Source organism: Pan paniscus, chromosome 14, assembly GCF_029289425.2.
Source record: "Pan paniscus chromosome 14, NHGRI_mPanPan1-v2.0_pri, whole genome shotgun sequence".
Taxonomy (NCBI): Eukaryota; Metazoa; Chordata; class Mammalia; order Primates; family Hominidae; genus Pan; species Pan paniscus.
In genome coordinates this window covers 115,851,542-115,868,963 of record NC_073263.2, presented here as the reverse complement: position 1 = coordinate 115,868,963, position 17,422 = coordinate 115,851,542, and the positions used below count along the sequence as shown (strand labels likewise).

General features: G+C 44.3%; 2 protein-coding genes and 1 long non-coding RNA gene across 35 annotated transcripts in view; 1 reads left to right on the top strand and 2 right to left on the bottom strand.

Annotated features, from left to right (window-relative positions):
- LOC129393681 (zinc-regulated GTPase metalloprotein activator 1A-like) overlaps nt 1–1,120 on the bottom strand; it is a 42,949-nt gene extending 41,829 nt beyond the window's left edge. For 3 of the 16 annotated variants that reach the window (XR_010109708.1, XR_010109707.1, XM_063596010.1), the window contains exon 1: nt 731–1,049. Coding sequence is in view for 13 of the 16 variants with exons in the window: in XM_063596010.1 (XP_063452080.1) it covers nt 731–869 (139 nt within the window). In the remaining 3 variants the exon portion in view is untranslated. Of the gene's footprint in view, nt 1–730 lie in introns of all 16 variants that reach the window. The other 13 variants (XR_010109709.1, XM_063596002.1, XM_063596003.1 and 10 more) reach the window with 13 other exon arrangements.
- A 1,581-nt stretch (nt 1,121–2,701) lies between these two features.
- Nucleotides 2,702–16,731, bottom strand: LOC134728846 (putative uncharacterized protein encoded by LINC00336). 3 transcript variants are annotated; one of them, XM_063596016.1, is made up of 4 exons: nt 16,406–16,731; nt 15,587–15,719; nt 9,929–9,960; nt 2,702–8,935 (listed from the first exon to the last, which is right to left on the bottom strand). In XM_063596016.1, the coding sequence occupies exons 1-4, from the start codon at nt 16,729–16,731 to the stop codon at nt 8,806–8,808; spliced, it is 621 nt and encodes a 206-aa protein (XP_063452086.1). In that variant the 3' UTR covers nt 2,702–8,805. The 3 variants fall into 3 exon arrangements, with proteins under 3 accessions (XP_063452086.1, XP_063452087.1, XP_063452085.1); XM_063596017.1 differs by lacking the exon at nt 9,929–9,960 and having other exon boundaries at nt 2,702–5,335; XM_063596015.1 differs by lacking the exon at nt 9,929–9,960 and having other exon boundaries at nt 5,803–8,935.
- The window catches only part of LOC117975684 (uncharacterized), a 42,419-nt gene continuing 40,451 nt past the window's right edge, over nt 15,455–17,422 (top strand). For 7 of the 16 annotated variants that reach the window (XR_010109720.1, XR_010109713.1, XR_010109721.1 and 4 more), the window contains exon 1: nt 16,406–16,544. This is a non-coding gene — a long non-coding RNA (uncharacterized LOC117975684). Of the gene's footprint in view, nt 15,568–15,889; nt 16,198–16,405; nt 16,545–16,595; nt 16,897–17,422 lie in introns of those variants that run through there. The other 9 variants (XR_010109712.1, XR_010109711.1, XR_010109714.1 and 6 more) reach the window with 8 other exon arrangements.

Sequence of the window (17,422 nt, the reverse complement as noted above, 5' to 3'; positions counted from 1 at the left end):
TTTAACTGTAAGGTTTAAAAATATATTTCTCAAACTTTTCCAGTAAGAAACTTCTAGTGTAAGTGCATAAACCGCCCTTCACGAAACTACCAACTTCACAAACTTGTGGTTTCGAGTATCCCTGTACACTCTCAACGTTCTTAGTTTGAGAAATAGTCTTGGAGGACAGAGATTTTATTCTTACTTCCTACGCAGTGGTTTACAAACAGACCTCCAAAAAAAGTGTTTAAGATGGGAGCACTTCCTGCCAACTGGCTGGAGGACTGTGGCTCGTGGGGAAGGGGAATCTACTGACGAAAGCCCCACGTGTCGGGCATTTTACAGACGGGACATCCTTTCATGGCAATAGGTAGGTGGTTCCGGCCCTGTTTCCCAGGTGACAGGTATTTTTCCATTTTCAGGTGAGGTAGATGAGCGTCAGGAAGGTAAGATAACCTGGTAAGAGGTCACAGAGACAATTGGGGGGCGTGTCTTCGCTTCAAAGCCTTGTTTCAAAGGCTAACTTTCCATCTCACTTGAGAAACGGGAATCGAACGCAGAGGGGACCGGGCATCATTAACTCCCAAGATGAGAGGTAACCCCTACGAGAAGCAAGTGACCCAGCCCCTACCTCAAAGACATTTGCTCTTGATCATGAGGCCCCAATGCCTCAGGAGAAGAGGCACCGGCAGCCCGCAAAATCCCACGACACCAGAGTTCACGGCATTTTGTGACTGGGATGGTTAGTTACCTAAATACCCGGTGATGATTGTGACTGGGATCTTGGCGCCGAGGCCAGACTTTTCCTCCTCCTCGCTTTGCGTCGTCTCAATGGGAACCAATTCAGGACAATCCTCTTCCTCATCCGCAGATCCAACAGCCGGTAACATTCCGGCCTACAGCACGTCCCTACCTCAGCTGAACCGCGGGGACCAACACGCCGGACCGCAGCCGCGCACGCCCAGCGCGCCACTCCAGGCCTGCCCGGGGCCTGACGTCATCACATCGCGACGCCAGCTGATCCCGCCCGGATTACCTGGGCTCTGGACGAGAAGTGCCTCGTCCCTTAGCCACACCCCCCGGGGAGGTGGGCTCTCCCCGACGACAGCTGGACACGCCCCTGGGCGTGTTCTGTGAACCTGAGCGACGCTGCGGAGAGTCCTTAGGGCGCACTAACCACCTGTCTGAAGGTGTCACTGGCGCCTAGAGCCTTAATAAGCTACTGGCTGTAGGTAGAGCTGAGGCCAGCCTGCTGGAAATCTGGAGTGGGGTAGCCTGACCTAACCAGTTCCCACAGGGCATAGATTTTATCAACTTGATTTTTTAGTCTCGTTAAAAAAAAAAAAGTTTTAATTCATAGGGGAAAGAATGGAAGGTTATAACATTACAATTTTAATTGTAATTTTTATACCTGAAGGATAACCAGTGACACTTTTTTCTTTATTATTACATACTATATATGTAATTCCAAATTTTTAGTATTCATGCATCACTTTTATTTACTTTTTTCTCATTATTTATTTGGACCTCAGGTAACCTAAGTTCATTAATCATATTTGCTGGTGCATGACACTCTCATCACTAATCCATAGATAGCCCTTCTTTCTAATATAAATTTATAGTGAACTCCTTTGACCTCATTCCTAACCTAAAAGCATTACCAGTAAGTTACACGTACCTATGTGCACCGCCCCCGCTTCCAATCCACAGCCTGCCCCATAAGATAGTAACAACAGTCATGAATTGGTTCTGGATTGCTGATCATTCCCTGTTTTCTTTTTAGTTTTATCACATATCCCATGTATGTACTTAGAGAATATGTTGTTTAATTTTGGGTGTTTTTGAGCTTCATAAAATTATCCATATAATATATAAACTCCTGAGGCTTGCTATATTTTTCAGCATCACTGCTGTCTTGTATTCTATTGTGTGGCTACACGGCAATTTATTCATTTCCTCTCAATTGTTCCAGGTTTTGCTCTTATGAACAGGGCTGCTATGAACATTTTTCCTGACATATGTGTGTGCAACTTCCTCTTGAGTGTCTGTGTAAGAGTTGAATTGCTGGGTCCTAGATTATTCAAATGTTTTACTTCACAAGAAAATGCACAATTATTTTTCAAAATGTTTGTACAAATTGATACATTTTCCCAGCAAATTATAAGAGATCTCATTGGTCTGTATGTCAATATTATCAGGCATGCATTTTTCACCAATCAATTGAGTACAAAAGAAGACTTCATTGTGATCTTCATTTGCATTTCCTTGATTACTAACAAGGTTGAGAATCTTTTCATGTGTTTTGGCAATATTTAATTCTTAGAATGACCCTGTAGAGTGTTATCCCTCTTTCAAACAGGAGGCACCAAGAGTTAAGTTACTTGTCCAGGTTAGGTCATAAAAATCTATCTGATGCACAAGTAGAATGTTTTACTACTATCCTGATGCCAAATAGAAGGTTGACTTTTCCTTCCTTCTCTGAAATTCCCCATAAAATATACTGTGTGTATTCCATTAGTTCTACTGATAAGTACATATAACTTGAAAGTATTTATCACGCCTTTTGCAGAACACAGTTAAGACAGAGGGTTTATATTTGTGCAAATGAGTATATTATATTCACACATACACTCGGTCTGAGAAATCAGGTCTTGAATGCTTTGCCAGCTTTGACAATGTAACCATGAACCAGCTGAGGAAGAAATAAGGCAAATACCTTAGGCATGGTGGTTCAGTTCACTTTATTCTACCAAAGGAGAGAAGCTGTGATGGGTAGCCCAAAATAGATAGCTTACACCCTAAACACAATGGTTCATAAGCTTTTTCGTTTCAGGAATGCTATGAAGTATTGATTTTTTTGGCAACCTAAGGGAAGGAGTAACATTGCACCCACAGGCATCACACTATTTGCTTGATGTCCCTTCAGCACTGCATTACTGCCTGAATAGCAGCTATTACGGCCCTCACCACCTTCTTTGACATATTTTTTAAAGTACATTCTTGTGGGTTCCCAATATGGCACTGGCTGAATGTTATACTAAAATCCCTCTTTCTGTTTTTTGAGACAGGGTCTCACTCTGTCGCCCAGCATGGATTGCATTGGCACGATCACAGCTCACTGCAGTCCTAAACTCCTGGGCTCAAGTGATCCTCCCGTCTCAGCCTCCCAAGTAGCTGGGACTCTAGTCATATGCCATTACATCTGGCTAATTTTTCTTTTTCTTTTTGGTAGAGACAGGGTCTCACTATGTTGTCCAGTCTGGTCTAAAGTCTCATCTCTAACAATGAGCAACCTGTAACCTATGAGGCCAGCTCAGTCAAGTTGACCAAATAGCATTGTTGTAACAGTATGTAGCCTCAGTGAGAGAAAAATAAGTTTTACACATTGGCCAAAAATTAAATGCACCACAAATATCTATCAACTGATAGACAACCAAAATGTGACAAATGGATAAACAAAATATGATCTATCCATACAATGGAAAATTATTTGGCAATAAACAGGAAAAAGGACTGATACCTGCTACAAAATGAATCAATCTTGAAAACATTATGGTAAGTGAAAAAAGCTATTCACAAAAGACCACATGTTGTATGATTCCATTTATATAAAATATCCAAAATAGGCAAATCTATAGAGACAGAAAGTACATTAATGGTTCCCAGGAGTGGAGGACTGGGGAGAGACTACAGTGGTTTTTGGGCGGTGATGAAAATGTTCTAAAATTGATTATGGTGATGGTAGTACAACTCTGATTATACTGAAAACCATTGACTTGTACACTTTAAATTGGTGAATTGTATCATATGTGAAATTTATCTCAATAAAGCTGCTATTCTTAAAAGAAATAAACACCTATCTGTGCATCAAAATGGGGTGCTTGTGTGCATTTGTAGAGAAACACTGTCTTCAGCAGTTTCAAGTTCTGGCCTTAGGCACAAGTATAAAGATTACAGCTTGATAAAATTTTTCCTTTAGTCTGTTCCATATTCCTCTTCAGTTAAATTTTTATCTATGGATTCTGTGGAGTCCTGTCATTTTATTTTCTCAGATAGAGTTGTAATTTCAGTTCTCCCAAAATAGCTGGGCATGACTTTTTATTTTTATTTCTTTTTTCTTTTTGAGATGGAGTCTTGCTCTGTTGCCGAGGCTGGAGTGCAGTGGCACGATCTTGGCTCACTGAAACCTCTGCCTCCGGGTTCAAGCGATTCTCCTGCCTCAGCTTCCTGAGTAGCTGGGATTACAGGTATGCACCACCACGCCCAGCTAATTTTTGTATTTTTAGTAGAGACGAGGTTTCACCACGTTAGCCAGGCTGGTCTTGAACACCTGACCTCCTGATCCATCCACCTCAGCCTCCTAAAGAGCTGGGATTACAGGCGTGAGCCACCGTGCCGGGCTTTTTTTTTTTTTTTTTTTTTTTAACTTATAAGAGGGTTAAATTGTTAAATTGAAAATGCCTTTTTAAATAAGTATGGAATTTCTTAATTATAATATTTTAGAATCTATTACAGTTTCTGATGTAACTTAAAAATTCCTCCTCATTTAGCTTTGCTATTTTGTCTCATTTACTTTAGGGTAAAACAACAACAATAACAATAATAATGTGTTGAGCCCCTAAGCATCTGATAGGCACTGTGTTAAGCACATTAAATGCATTATCCCATTTAACTCTCCAAGGTAAATACTATTTGTGTGCCCATTTTATAGATGAGGAAATTGAGGCTTAGAAAAAGATAAATACCTTGCTCAAAGTCATACAATCAGTAAATGGCAGCCCTTGGGCTCAATCCAAACCTGCCTGACACTAAATCTCCTGCTCTTTTAAACCAGAAGATCTGCAAACTTTTCTGTAAAACTAGATGATAAATATCTTAGTCTTTACAGATCAAAAAGCAAATTTGAGGACATTGTGTAGGTACTTATATAATAAGAGAGAGAGCAAATGTCTACAAGTTTGAAATTTGAATTTCATGTATTAAACAAAATTATGAGGGGCCATTGTTTTGGACTGAGCTCCTGCACTAATCCCAAGCAGACCAGACCAAACCAAAATGGAGTCACTCATGCTAAGCACCACAAAATCAAACTAAAACTTTAAAAAACAGGTCCCAAAATAGACGAGTTTTTTTTTTCTTCTGAAGACAAAAGATTCCAGTATAATAAGGAAGTCCCCTCTGCTCTATCCCTTACAGAAAAGTAACCCAAAGTAACTACAGATTACTTACAAAAAAGCAATCTCAGCCAGACACAGTGGCTCATGCCTGTAATCCCAGCACTTTGGAAAGCCAAGGCAGGTGGATCACCTGAGGTCAGGAGCTTGAGATCAGCTTGGCCAACGTGGCAAAACCCCATCTATACTAAAAATACAAAAATTAGCTGGGTGTGGTAACACGACACACTTACGGACTCTTAACACACCCTTCTTACATGAAGGGAGCAGCAGAGCAGAGGGCGACAAGAGCACCAAGGCCAGGTGGAGCCACAGCCAATGTGGGCCCATCTCACTCCGCAGGGAGAAGCAACTGCACTGTGCACAGAGTGCAATCTGGCAGAAGGGAAACGCCGTCTTAAAGAGCTTCAGATGCAGCAACCTTGAAGAAGGGCTGTGCCAGAAAGTCCACTAGATGAGGCCGCAAACCTATCAAAGGGCATCAGACACTCTGTGCACAGGGTACACAAAACAATGCCTCCCACATTCTGTGACTTCCTGCATGTGCCACTTGGACCACCACACTCCCTACCTGCACCATCTTACCTGGACAGACTAAATCTCAGCCACCTCATGACTAGGATATTAACATGGCTTCCAGTTCTATAAATTCCTCCCCCTTAAGAATGCATGTCTGTAATATCAGAAATGATGAAAACTGGACTTGTGAGTGGCTTTGTAGTAGGGATTACAGGTCCAGAATAGAATAGGTTCTGTAACATATTTAAGATATTTAAGGGAAAAAATATAAGCCAAAGATTTAACATCTAAATAGTGACTATCAAGGGTAAAAGTCACACATATTTTTTATGAGTACACACAAACACAGGAAGTACGGTGACCAGGAGCTGAGGGATGACCCACTAAAGAATAAGCTCCGGAAACCAAAATGACTAGAGGCAGATGCAAAGGTGAGCTGCAGGGTGGTCTGTATTTATCTGTGGAGCTGCTGGCACATGACGGTGATAAAAGTGCAGCATGCCATGGTTACCAGCTTGGACAATGCAGACAAAGAACAACCACCAGAGAAGTGGTAGGGGCGGGCAGAAGATGTGCAGGGGCCAACTGGGACTGGGGTGTCCATCAGCTAGCTGCAGTATCAGGTACTATGGGGAGCCAACCAAAGAAACTAAGTGTTTGCTATAAAGGCATTAGGATAAAAGTGGGGAAAAAAAGGGAGGAAGAAAGCCCTCTTAAATACCAAAAGGGTAAAAGCAAATAAAATAGAACAAGGTGGTTCCCTGTTATCTGTGATGTAAAAAATGGACTTGGCTCACCTATTAAATGGAAAACAGTCTTGGATTGGCTCACAAAGCAAAATCAAACACCATACTGCATATAAGATATGCAGCTATAAAAGGCTGGGAAAATATATAGAGAATTTATAGGACTCAGAAAAAAAGTAACTGTCACAGGAAACTTTATAGCATTAAATACCTATATCAATACAAATTTAAATAATAAAAATAAATTATTTAAACATATAACTGAAAAAGCCAGAAAAAGAATAAGTGAACCAAAAGAAAGGGGTGAATTATTACAAATAAAAGCAGATATTATTAAGTAGAAAAAGAATAGAACTAAGAAGTAAATCCAAAAGCTGGCTCTCAAGAGAAAATAATCAACCAAAACAAACCACTAGGTATCTGATTAGAAAAAAAAAAAATAAGAAAGTTACAAGTGCTAGCAGAAGAAAATTTAAATATTGTAAAAGATAAGGAAAAGAAAGGGATAGAGAGAAAAATGTGTAGATTAAAAGAGACTTTAAAAACATATCAAATTTTAAGAATAAAACAACACTAAACTATAGTGTCTAAGGATATACACTTGGTGATAAAACTATAAAGATTAGGGAAATGATTACCATAAGAGTTTGGGAAGTGGTTATTTTTGGGGAGAGGAAGTAGGTTATAATAGAAATGGGACATGTGGTGGGCGCTTCTGGGATGATTGATAAAGTTCTATTCCTTGACCTGGGTGTGGTTACAAGGATGTTTCCTTTATAAAAATGAAGAAAAACATTAAAAAATCATTACAGGCAACTTTATAAAACTCTTTGCAGTAAGTTAGAAGTAGATGAAACATTTTTTAAAAATATTAAATTTAATGCTATTCCAATACAAAATCAAGTTTTTTTCTTAGAGCTAAACAAGTTAATTATAAAATGCATTTAAGAACAAGAAGAAACTATCCTAAAATTCATATGGAATGAAAACAGAGCCCAAATAGCCAAAGCAATCCTAAGCAAAAAGAACAAAGCCAGAGGCATCACACTACTCAACTTCAAACTATACTATACAGCCCCAGTAACCAAAACAGCTTCTGTACCGGTACAAAAACAGACTCATAGACCAATGAACAGAACAGAAAACTCAGAAATAAAGCCACACACCTACAACCATCCAATCTTTGACAAGGCCAGCAAAAGCAGCAGTGGAAAAAGACCATCCTATTCAATATATGGTGTTAGAATAACTGGCTAGCCACATACAGAAGACTGAAGCCAGACCCCTACCTTTCACCATATACAAAAATTAACTCAAAATATATTAAAGATTTCAATGTAAGACCTCAAACTGTAAGATCTTGGAAGATAACCTAGGAAATACTCTTCTTGACGTTGGCCTTGGCAAAGAATTTTTGGCTAAGTTCCCAAAAACAATTGCAACAAAACAAAATTGGCAAGTAGAATTTAACTAAATGAAAGAGCTTCTGCACAGCAAGAGAAATGTTTGACAGAGAATACAGACAACCTACGGAATGAGAGAAACTATTTGCAAACTATGCATCTGACAAAGGCCTAATATCCAGAATCTACAGGGAACTTATGCAAAAAACGTTCACTTTCTGTCTGTGTTCACGTCACCAAGAGAATAGAAAGGAAAAGGGAAGAATGCAAAAGTCAAAGACACGTCACCCTCCTTGAGACAGCCCTCCAGTCCAGGCCAAATCTCAGCCTGCCCTTGGTCCGCTGTGGTTGGGCCTGCACCCAAGCCATGAGCACACACAGCAATTGTGGCAGCAGAAGCTTCCTCTGGGCTCAGACTCAGGCTGATGCTGTGTCAGGACCTGCCGCGGTCTCGGCTGGGCTTCCTGGGACTCGGTGGTTGTGGGCTGACTGTAAAGCATGGAATGACTCTTAGAAACTGGGCGTCATTCTTCGTGGTTTTCCAAGCTTGGTCTCTGATGATACTCCAGGTCTTAGGAGACATGCTGAATATTTATTATGCTTACATTCAAGCAACATTAACCCTTAAGGCTGATGTAGCTCCCCGTCTTTTTTTCCCGGAAGGAGGAGCACTGAAGGAACATTTTTCCAGTATGGATTCTTTCCAGCTCCGAGAAGCTGGAGGCACACGGATCCCTCGGCCGGCTCCCATCTATGGATGTGCTGTAGTCACAAGGACTGTGACTAAGGCTCAGTCCCTGAGGAGTGCCTTGGCATGGGCTGCTTTAGGCTGTAAACACCCAGTTTTATCCACTTTATGTGAAGAAAGCCAACAAGGGGCATGGAGTGAGTTCCGCAGGTTTTAGCGGCTGCGGCGGCTGGTGCTCAGTGGGGATGATGGAGGGAAGGCGCCTCCCTCTGGGGGCCCCGAGGTCTGTGTGGGAATCAGCTCCGCAGCTGTGTCCAGGGGCAGCCGTAGACCACACACGGCAGGCTCACAGCTCTGTTCCATGAGAACTTTATACACAAAAGCAGACAGGTTGGGCTTGGCCTCTGGATTATAATCTGCTGACCCCTGGGTAAGAAATTTTAAATATTTACTTAATTTTGTTCAACAGAAGGGGTGATATACTGAGTAGTGAATAATGGGAAAGATCTGATTCAGCTGTATCAGGAAGGACTGGTGTAAATTCAACTTATTAACTGAATTCACAGTATTCGTGTTTTATGCCTTTAGGGGTTAAAAATGGGTCACACACGAGCAGCATGCACTTCACTGGCGTGGCAGGGCACCTCAGTGTTTACATGTGTGGTTCCCATGCTTACCAGGGCTGGAGGCCCCTGTTAGTAGTGAAGTGCACGTGCAGTTCTGGATACTTTTCCTGGCTTTCTCTATTTGTGTGAGCTTGTGCAGTTAGAGGTTTGGGCTGAATTTGGGTAGAAATGGGTGGCTCACAGCCTGCAAAAGTTCTGTGGACCCTTTTTCCCCCAGCTGATTAATGTTGTAAATATTAGAATATTGTTACATAAAAGTCTGGATTTTTAGTTTCTTTCACATTGGAATAGCTGCCAACATTGGGCCTGCATTCATCTCTCTAGGGCAACGTCGGCTGCAGCAGAGATGGCTGCTCCCCGGTGGGGTGTGTGCTCGGCCTGCAGCCCCCGCCCTCCGGACTCCATTTGCCTCCGCTCTCAGGTTTGCACCTCATCATTGTCTTCTAATTTTGCATCCCTGGACTGCGTGACCTACAAGGCTCTCAGCACAACAAGACTCTATGATTCTGTCTATTGGAACAAAAAGCCAGTGAGGCAAGTGTATCATCCTGTTGATGAATTCACAGCATTAACTCTGGGAGTTGGGGACAGTGTCTATTCTTTCTCCAGACACTCTCTGTTTCTCCTGGATGGAAAGGTTCTGCTACTTGTCCCGTGGTCAGGCCCAGCCAATGGAACAGAATGGAAGTGACTCTGCCCCTTATTGGCAGAAACTTTAAAAGCCGCACAACGTTCCTGCACCCTCCCCTCTGCCATGAGCCTGGCAGTGCTCAGGATGGGAAAATTATCTCACCTGGGCCTGAGGAAACAGGAGCTACCCCCAGCCTGCAGTGGAAGAGAAGCATGGACAAGTGATTAAACTTTGTGTTTTCAAGCCACAGAGGTTTTTTGAAGTTGTTTGCTACCATACTTTGTCCCTACAAACACAGTCATGGAGAAGGCCAGTGGCAGAGCCTGAGCCGTTCGCGCATCTGTTCACCAGTATCCAGAATAACAACAGATTTTTGAAACATTCCTGAGAAAATTCTGGGAGTTGCATACCGGCCAGTCTTATTCTCTAAAGTTGTTCCTTCTAAAGGGTGGGATGACTGAAAATTTCAGAAAAGCAAACCACCGCTGAAAGGCAACATTATTTCTGATGGCAGAAGGCGGCCTGAGCAATCTAGATTTTCCACGGTTCACCAACTAGTTTTTAAGGAAATATGGCTGTGAGAGGAATAAAACATGATTCCTACCTTTAAGGAACTCAGAGAAGTGAATTAAAGGAAGTCACAGATCAGACAACCAACGACACAAAGTTTCTAAGAGCAAACTGTTCAGGTCCGCAAGTCACTCTTATCCACTGTTTTGCCTTCTAAGGTTTCAGTTACTCTCAGTCAGTCATGGTCCAAAAACATTAAATGAAAAATTCCAGAAATAAACAATACACACGTTTTAAAACATGTTTCATTCTGAGTAGCGTGATGAAGTCTCATGCCGTCCCACTCAGCCCCACCTGGGGTGTGACTCCTCCCTCTGTCCAGCAGATCCACCCTGTCTATACTACCTGCCCGTCGAGCAGATCCACCCTGTCTACACTACCTCCCTGCCCAGTAGATCCACCGTGTCTACACTACCTGCCTGGGCAGTAGATCCACGCTATCTACACTACCTGCTGGGCCAGCAGATCCACCCTGTCTACACTACCTGCCCGTCCAGCAGATCCACCCTGTCTACACTACCTGCTTGTACAGCAGATCCGCCCTGTCTATACAACCTGCCAGGCCAATACATCCACGCTATCTCCACTACCTGCCTGTCCAGCAGACCCACCCTCTCTATACTACTTACCTCTCCAGCAGATCCACTCTGTCTACACTACCTGCCTGTCCAGCAGATCCGCCCTGTCTATACTACCTGCCTCTCCAGCACATCCACCCTGTCTATACTATCTGCCTGTCCAGCAGATCCGTCCTGTCTACACTACCTGCCTGGCCAGTAGATCCACCCTATCTACACTACATGCCCGGCCAGCGGAACCACCCTGTCTACACTACCTCCCTGCCCAGTAGATCCACCGTGTCTACACTACCTGCCTGGGCAGTAGATCCACCCTGTCTACACTACCTGCCCGTCGAGCAGATCCACCCTGTCTACACTACCTGCCCATCCAGCAGGTCCACCCTGTCTACACTACCTCCCTGCCCAGTAGATCCACCGTGTCTACACTACCTGCCTGGGCAGTAGATCCACGCTATCTACACTACCTGCCGGGCCAGCAGATCCACCCTGTCTACACTACCTGCTTGTACAGCAGATCCGCCCTGTCTATACAACCTGCGTCTCCAGCACATCCACCCTGTCTTTACTACCTGCCTCTCCAGCAGATCCGTTCTGTCGACACTACCTCCCTGCCCAGTAGATCCACCGTGTCTACACTACCTGCCTGGGCAGTAGATCCACGCTATCTACACTACCTGCCGGGCCAGCAGATCCACCCTGTCTACACTACCTGCTTGTACAGCAGATCCGCCCTGTCTATACAACCTGCCTCTCCAGCACATCCACCCTGTCTTTACTACCTGCCTCTCCAGCAGATCCGTTCTGTCGACACTACCTCCCTGCCCAGTAGATCCACCGTGTCTACACTACCTGCCTGGGCAGTAGATCCACGCTATCTACACTACCTGCCTGGCCAGCAGATCCACCCTGTCTACACTACCTGCTTGTCCAGCAGATACACCCTGTCTACACTACCTGGCTGGCCAGTAGACCCATGCTATCTACACTACCATCCTGTCCAGCAGATCCAACCTGTCTATAATACCTGCCTGTCGAGGAGATCCGCCCTGTCTACACTACCTGCCTGCCCAGGAGATCCGCCCTGTCTACACTACCTGCCTGCCCAGGAGATCCGCCCTGTCTACACTACCTGCCTGCCCAGCAGATCCGCCCTGTCTAAACTCCCTACCTGGACAGTAGACCCACGCTATCTACATTACCTGCTTCTCCAGCAGATCCACACTGTCTACACTACCTGCCTGGCCAGTAGATCCACGCTATCTACACTATCTGCCTGGCTCGCAGATCCACCCTGTCTACACTACCTGCTTGTCCAGCAGATCCACCCTGTCTACACTACCTGCCTGGCCAGCAGATCCACCCTGTCTACACTACCTGCCTGTCCAGCAACATTAGTCCTTAAAAAAAGCAAACACACAAAATCAGTGTCTATTTACAATAGCCAAATATTATGACTACGATTTGAAATAAATTTGTAGACCCATGTAAATAAATTTTAAAACTTAATGAGGATATAAAAATGACATGAATAAAGCCTGAAAATCATATTATTAGAATGGAGGACATAGTGACATAAAACCTCTGTGACTGTAGACTCAGGGCAACCTAGACTTAAAAGTCCCATGTAGTCTTTTACATGTAAAAAATGAGAATTAGTCTAAAAGTCAATTTTGTCTAAATTTTGATTTTTGGTGAGTATACAGTCAAAATAGTTGTGAAAAGAAAAAAATAAAGTTGTCAAATTTCATGTAACCTATGTTATTTGGAAATTTAAAATAAGTTATATAAATATTTATAACAATATTAAACAATTTCATAAGTGGACTGAATAAAACATAATATTTTATCATATACAATAGCTCCTGCCTTCCTGAGGAAAACATAAAATCAAAGGGCGTGAAGGAAGGATTTTGGTTTCACTGCAGAAACATAATAAGACACCGAAGTGTGTGTTTGTGTGTGCGTACATATAATTAAACTACAGAATATAAAATAGCATCTAATATACATCAAAAATGAGTTTCATAGAAAAATTCATTTTACATATATGTCTATAAAATAATAAAATTTATTCAGCCTCACAATTACTTTGTGAACTGGAAATAACAATGAGTTGTCATTTTATCCAAATCTAAAAAAAAAACATACATACAGTATCAAGTTCTGGTTAAAGTAGTAGATGAACTTTACGTGGTACATAAGAGTATCTATACAGTTTGTGGGCTGCATCTTGCTAGAATATATTACATTATAAAATGCACCATTTATTTACTCTGTGATCAAACCCCCAACTTGCCCCAAGTGGAGGAACCCTCAGACATTTGCAGAGGAGTCAGTGTGCTAGTAAGCAGCATTCTTTACAAATCTAGGAACATCAAGGTCTCCTTGGAACAGATGCTCTGTGAACAATTTATAAAACTCCCTCCTGTTAGACACTTAGGTTGATTCCATTTTTAAATCAATTACTGAATAAAACACACTCCATCGTGTGGATGAAATGCTACCTTAATTTGTCAAAGCTATCATTTTCTAAACTTTTCTTTTTAATTCAAATCATTAATATTTTGTGACCAGATCAATACTGATTCATTGTTTTAAGCTTCAAATGCATTATACAGTTGGGCAGAACACATTTCCTCTCATCAATCTTCTTTTCCAGGATTTGTCAGGTATTCCTGACATTAATTCACTACTAATATGCACAGTTTCTCTAATCATGGTCAAGAAAGATCTGACAGTGCATTGTCCCTAAACGATCCATACTTGCCTCACTGACACCATGTGGCCCACTTCCCATCTATAATCTATGTCTGGGTGTGAAGCCCTTCCCATATGATCCCCCGAATGGAACTTCGCAAGTTCGAATTCACTGGGTCACAGTGTGATAGTGTGAAGATAGGAGGACGTTAAGGGAAGGCTATGGGTGAGTTGGGAAATGTGTTAGGCAGGGTCAGAGATTACCACATCCTAAAAACAACACTTAAGGAGGGAGATGACAAAACAATCAATGAATAACATGACTTTTTCCAGCAAAAGTGCCATATCTAATCCTTTTCCATTTTTGTTCTCTGAGCTTCTTTCTTAGGGAAGATCCTTCTTGAGAAGCCCCTGCTGAGTATTAGGAAAATGCATTTCAGGACCTCTCATCAACACATCCTCTTTCTTTACCACAACCACATATATGGGGGCATAACTCAACATGTGTAAAAGACAATCTTCTGCTTTTCACTGAACCTCCAGGAATTCAGGACAATAAACGTCTACATGGAGACCAACAGGTGAGTTTTTCTGCCCCTTCTTTCATAACACCGTTCTTCCCTAGTGAAGTCCACACACATCCTTACATGGCAGCTGTGGGTATATCAACTGGTCTGACCCCTTTTAGTCACAGAGCCTGAAGTCTCTGCTAGTACCTGCTGAGCACAGGGTCATGGGTGAGAATGGGCAAGTCTTTTTCTTTCTCTGGTTCCTGAACTTCCCAGACTCTCTCACTTCTGGATCCTGAATACCCAAATCCCAAGCTTCCTTCCCAGAACCAACACCTCCTCCTCATTAGAAAGATACCTTTGTTCTGTGCTTACTTTATAAAGTCTTGCTCTTTCCCTATCCACTGCCTTGTGTCACTATGTGTGTGTCTTGGGGCCGGTGGAAAGGTGAACAGAAGCCAGTAGAGAGTAACCAGCACCAGCTTCACAGGAATGGCATGACCTTGATACGATAGCGGCAGTTTTCCCTTAACATCCCTGCCCCCTAAAGATTTCAGATCATATGTCACACTCTTAAGTAACAGCGATTTGTCTTTCACGGTTTTAATCATATTGATTAAAAGCATTTGTCTTCTCCAGAACATCACATTAAGTCATCAAAAAATATAAACCTTAAAAAGATGTAATTATTGGAACTGAAAAACATAAAAGGTGAGCTTTGGAAATATCTTTGAGCAATTTATTCATTATGAACACATGTAATCTGTCGGAACAAAGTTCTAGGACAATCCAGGTCATCCTTCAATATTTGCAGAAAACAGCACAAAGAAAACTTGATACTTATACTTAGTTGGAAACTTTATGCCACAGCCATTAAATACAGAGATCATATAAAGGAATAGAGGAAGCTGTTGAATACTAAACTAACTCAAATCATCAATATCCTTACGGAGTGCACGCTGAATTAATGTAAAAAGTATTTAGTAAACAAAAAGTATTTTCAGTATACAATTAAGACTGAAAAGTATTGAGGCCTCATAAGCTGAACCTGACACAATAAATTTAAAAGGGAAACTAATTTGGAAATCAGAAAACCATCTAAGGAATTTGGGAATTAGGCTTCTGTTGCCCTCTCTGCTACTGACGGTCAAGGCCTCCTCATTGTATTCTGTCCTCCATATCGCTGCTGATTCCCATTTTGTCTATTTCCATTTACCCCACTACTACTTGCTCAGGCCACTCTCCTTCATTGTCAGTGTTTGTTCAAATTCCTCAGACCCATCCACTTCCCATCTAAACTTCCCTCCCCTTTTCCCGCTCGTTGGCTCTACCTCCCTCCTCTCTGTTTTCTCCTCACTCTCCTGCCCCACCTCGACATCCACAGCGAGGCAATGAAGAAGCCCCCGCCAAGGAAGAGCCCGCTTCTCAGTGGGACACCGGGAAGGTAAACACCCAACACTCACCGCTAGTGGGAGGCGATTGCGCAGAAGCACGAGGGTTGTTACAGGATCGGGCAGGTCCCCTGCCCCAGTCTCGGACTCAGGGTCCTGTCTGAGGCGGCCACCCCGAAGCGTGGGGTTTGCGGAGACGTAGGGCCTGGCGGAGGGAAGGATGGGGAAGCATCTCAGGGAGGACTGGCGTCTGCCGAATCCCAGGGCTGCCCTGAGGGGCCAAGAGGGGCGAGGGTGGGGACGACGGAAGACAAGCCACATGCCGAATGGGGACCTGACGCGGCGCGCGACAGGATGGGCGGACGGTGAAGAGACCTAGGGAGGAAGGGCCGGACAGGGGCGACCTCAGTGACGGAACCGGACACAGACGCAGATCTGGCAGCTGAGCGACAGGCTCCGGAGCATTTCCGGGCGTCGCGGGACTCCCCGCCGACAGGAGGGCGGTTGCCGAGCCTGTGACATCCGCGGAGACCAGCAGGCCCCGGGTGTGGAGGATGCCGCAGGAAGGGGACTGCGTGGCTGGGTTTGGCCACAAAAAGCGGAGGGCACTCACCCGAGCGGACCTCGGCTCCGGAGAACCCGTTTCCCGGTCAACAAAACACGTCGCGCGAGGGGCGGGGCCCGTACGTGCAGGGAGGGGAGGCAGAGAAAAAGGCGGGGCCGGGCCGGGGCGGGGTCTCGGGCAGGGGCGGGGCCGGGGCGGGGTCTCGGGCAGGGGCGGGGCCGGGGCGGGCCGGGGCGGGGTCTCGGGCAGGGGCGGGGCCGGGGCCGGGCCGGGGCGGGGCCGGGGCCGGGCCGGGGCGGGGTCCCGGGCCGGGGCAGGGCGCTTACCGACCTCCGGCCCCAGCTGCGCGCGTTTCTGGCCCTGCCGGTGTCTCCGCCGGTTGAAAGCGCGTGTCTGCGTCGGGTTCCGTTGGAGTGCGTTCGGTGCGCCGTGGGTCCGCGCTGCTTCCACCCAACTTTCTGTTAGGTAAGAGGCGCGTGAGGCTCCTGTGCCGGGGGCGGTGCTGCTCCCGAGTCGGCGCGCGGCGGGGACGCGGGTCCATTGGTGCTGGCGGGAGCGAGAGTGGGGCGGGGACCCTCGCGAGCCCGCACTCCGCCTCTGGGTAGCAGCCTCTTCGGCCCCACACGGCGTGACGGGCGCTCGGGCTCCGCATTCGCGTCGAGGCAGAGGCGTAGGAGGGGTCGGGCCCGGGGCTGGAGGGGCCGGGACCGGGCGGGGTGCTGCCCTGGACACCGCGCCGGCAGCTGTTCCGCGCGGGTTCGTGTCATTCCTATTTTCAACCTGTCCTGCTCCGCACCTGAGATGATTTCTAAATTCGGTACCTTTGGGACAGGCGTGGATGACATCCCATAATTTACTTATTAATTTCTAAATGTAATACATACCACTCTCTAAAAGTATTTTTTAATTTGAAATATATTTGTATATATGTACATGTATATTTATTTATTTCTGAATTTTGTCTCCAGTACATATAATGAGGCTTGTAAAGTGGATAGTGTTCAGGACATAGGTGGATTTCGCTTTTAAGTAGTAAAGACTTAATTGGTGACTTACTGGGGCTATTTGATAAGGATTTTTTTTTTTTAATGAACATTAAAAACAGTGAAATTGTATTTCCGGATTTCATTAGCTTCATTTATATCTTAATTGGTGAAAACTGTAAGTTAATAACTCATTTTTATTTCCTTTGGAGATTCTTAAGTTTGTGCTACCAATGATTATTTCCAAAAAAGGCACACTTCTGGTTTTCCCAGAACTAATGCTAGCTTCTCAATCTTTTGAGTTTACTTGATATTAATGTTTGACCTCAAATCATGTCACATTTTTGAAGAAAACTTTCT

Bases quoted from the DNA above. Each gene is read 5' to 3' on its own strand.
- LOC134728846 (XM_063596015.1), bottom strand. From the start codon at position 16,731: ATGCGGAGCCCGAGCGCCCGTCACGCCGTGTGGGGCCGAAGAGGCTGC. The intron at 15,720-16,405 runs GTAAGCGCCCTG...TCCCTCCGCCAG, and splicing joins GCAGCTGGGGCCGGAGGTCG to GCCCTACGTCTCCGCAAACC. The intron at 8,936-15,586 runs GTGAGTGTTGGG...TTTCTTACCCAG, and splicing joins GCAATCGCCTCCCACTAGCG to GGGTCAGCAGATTATAATCC.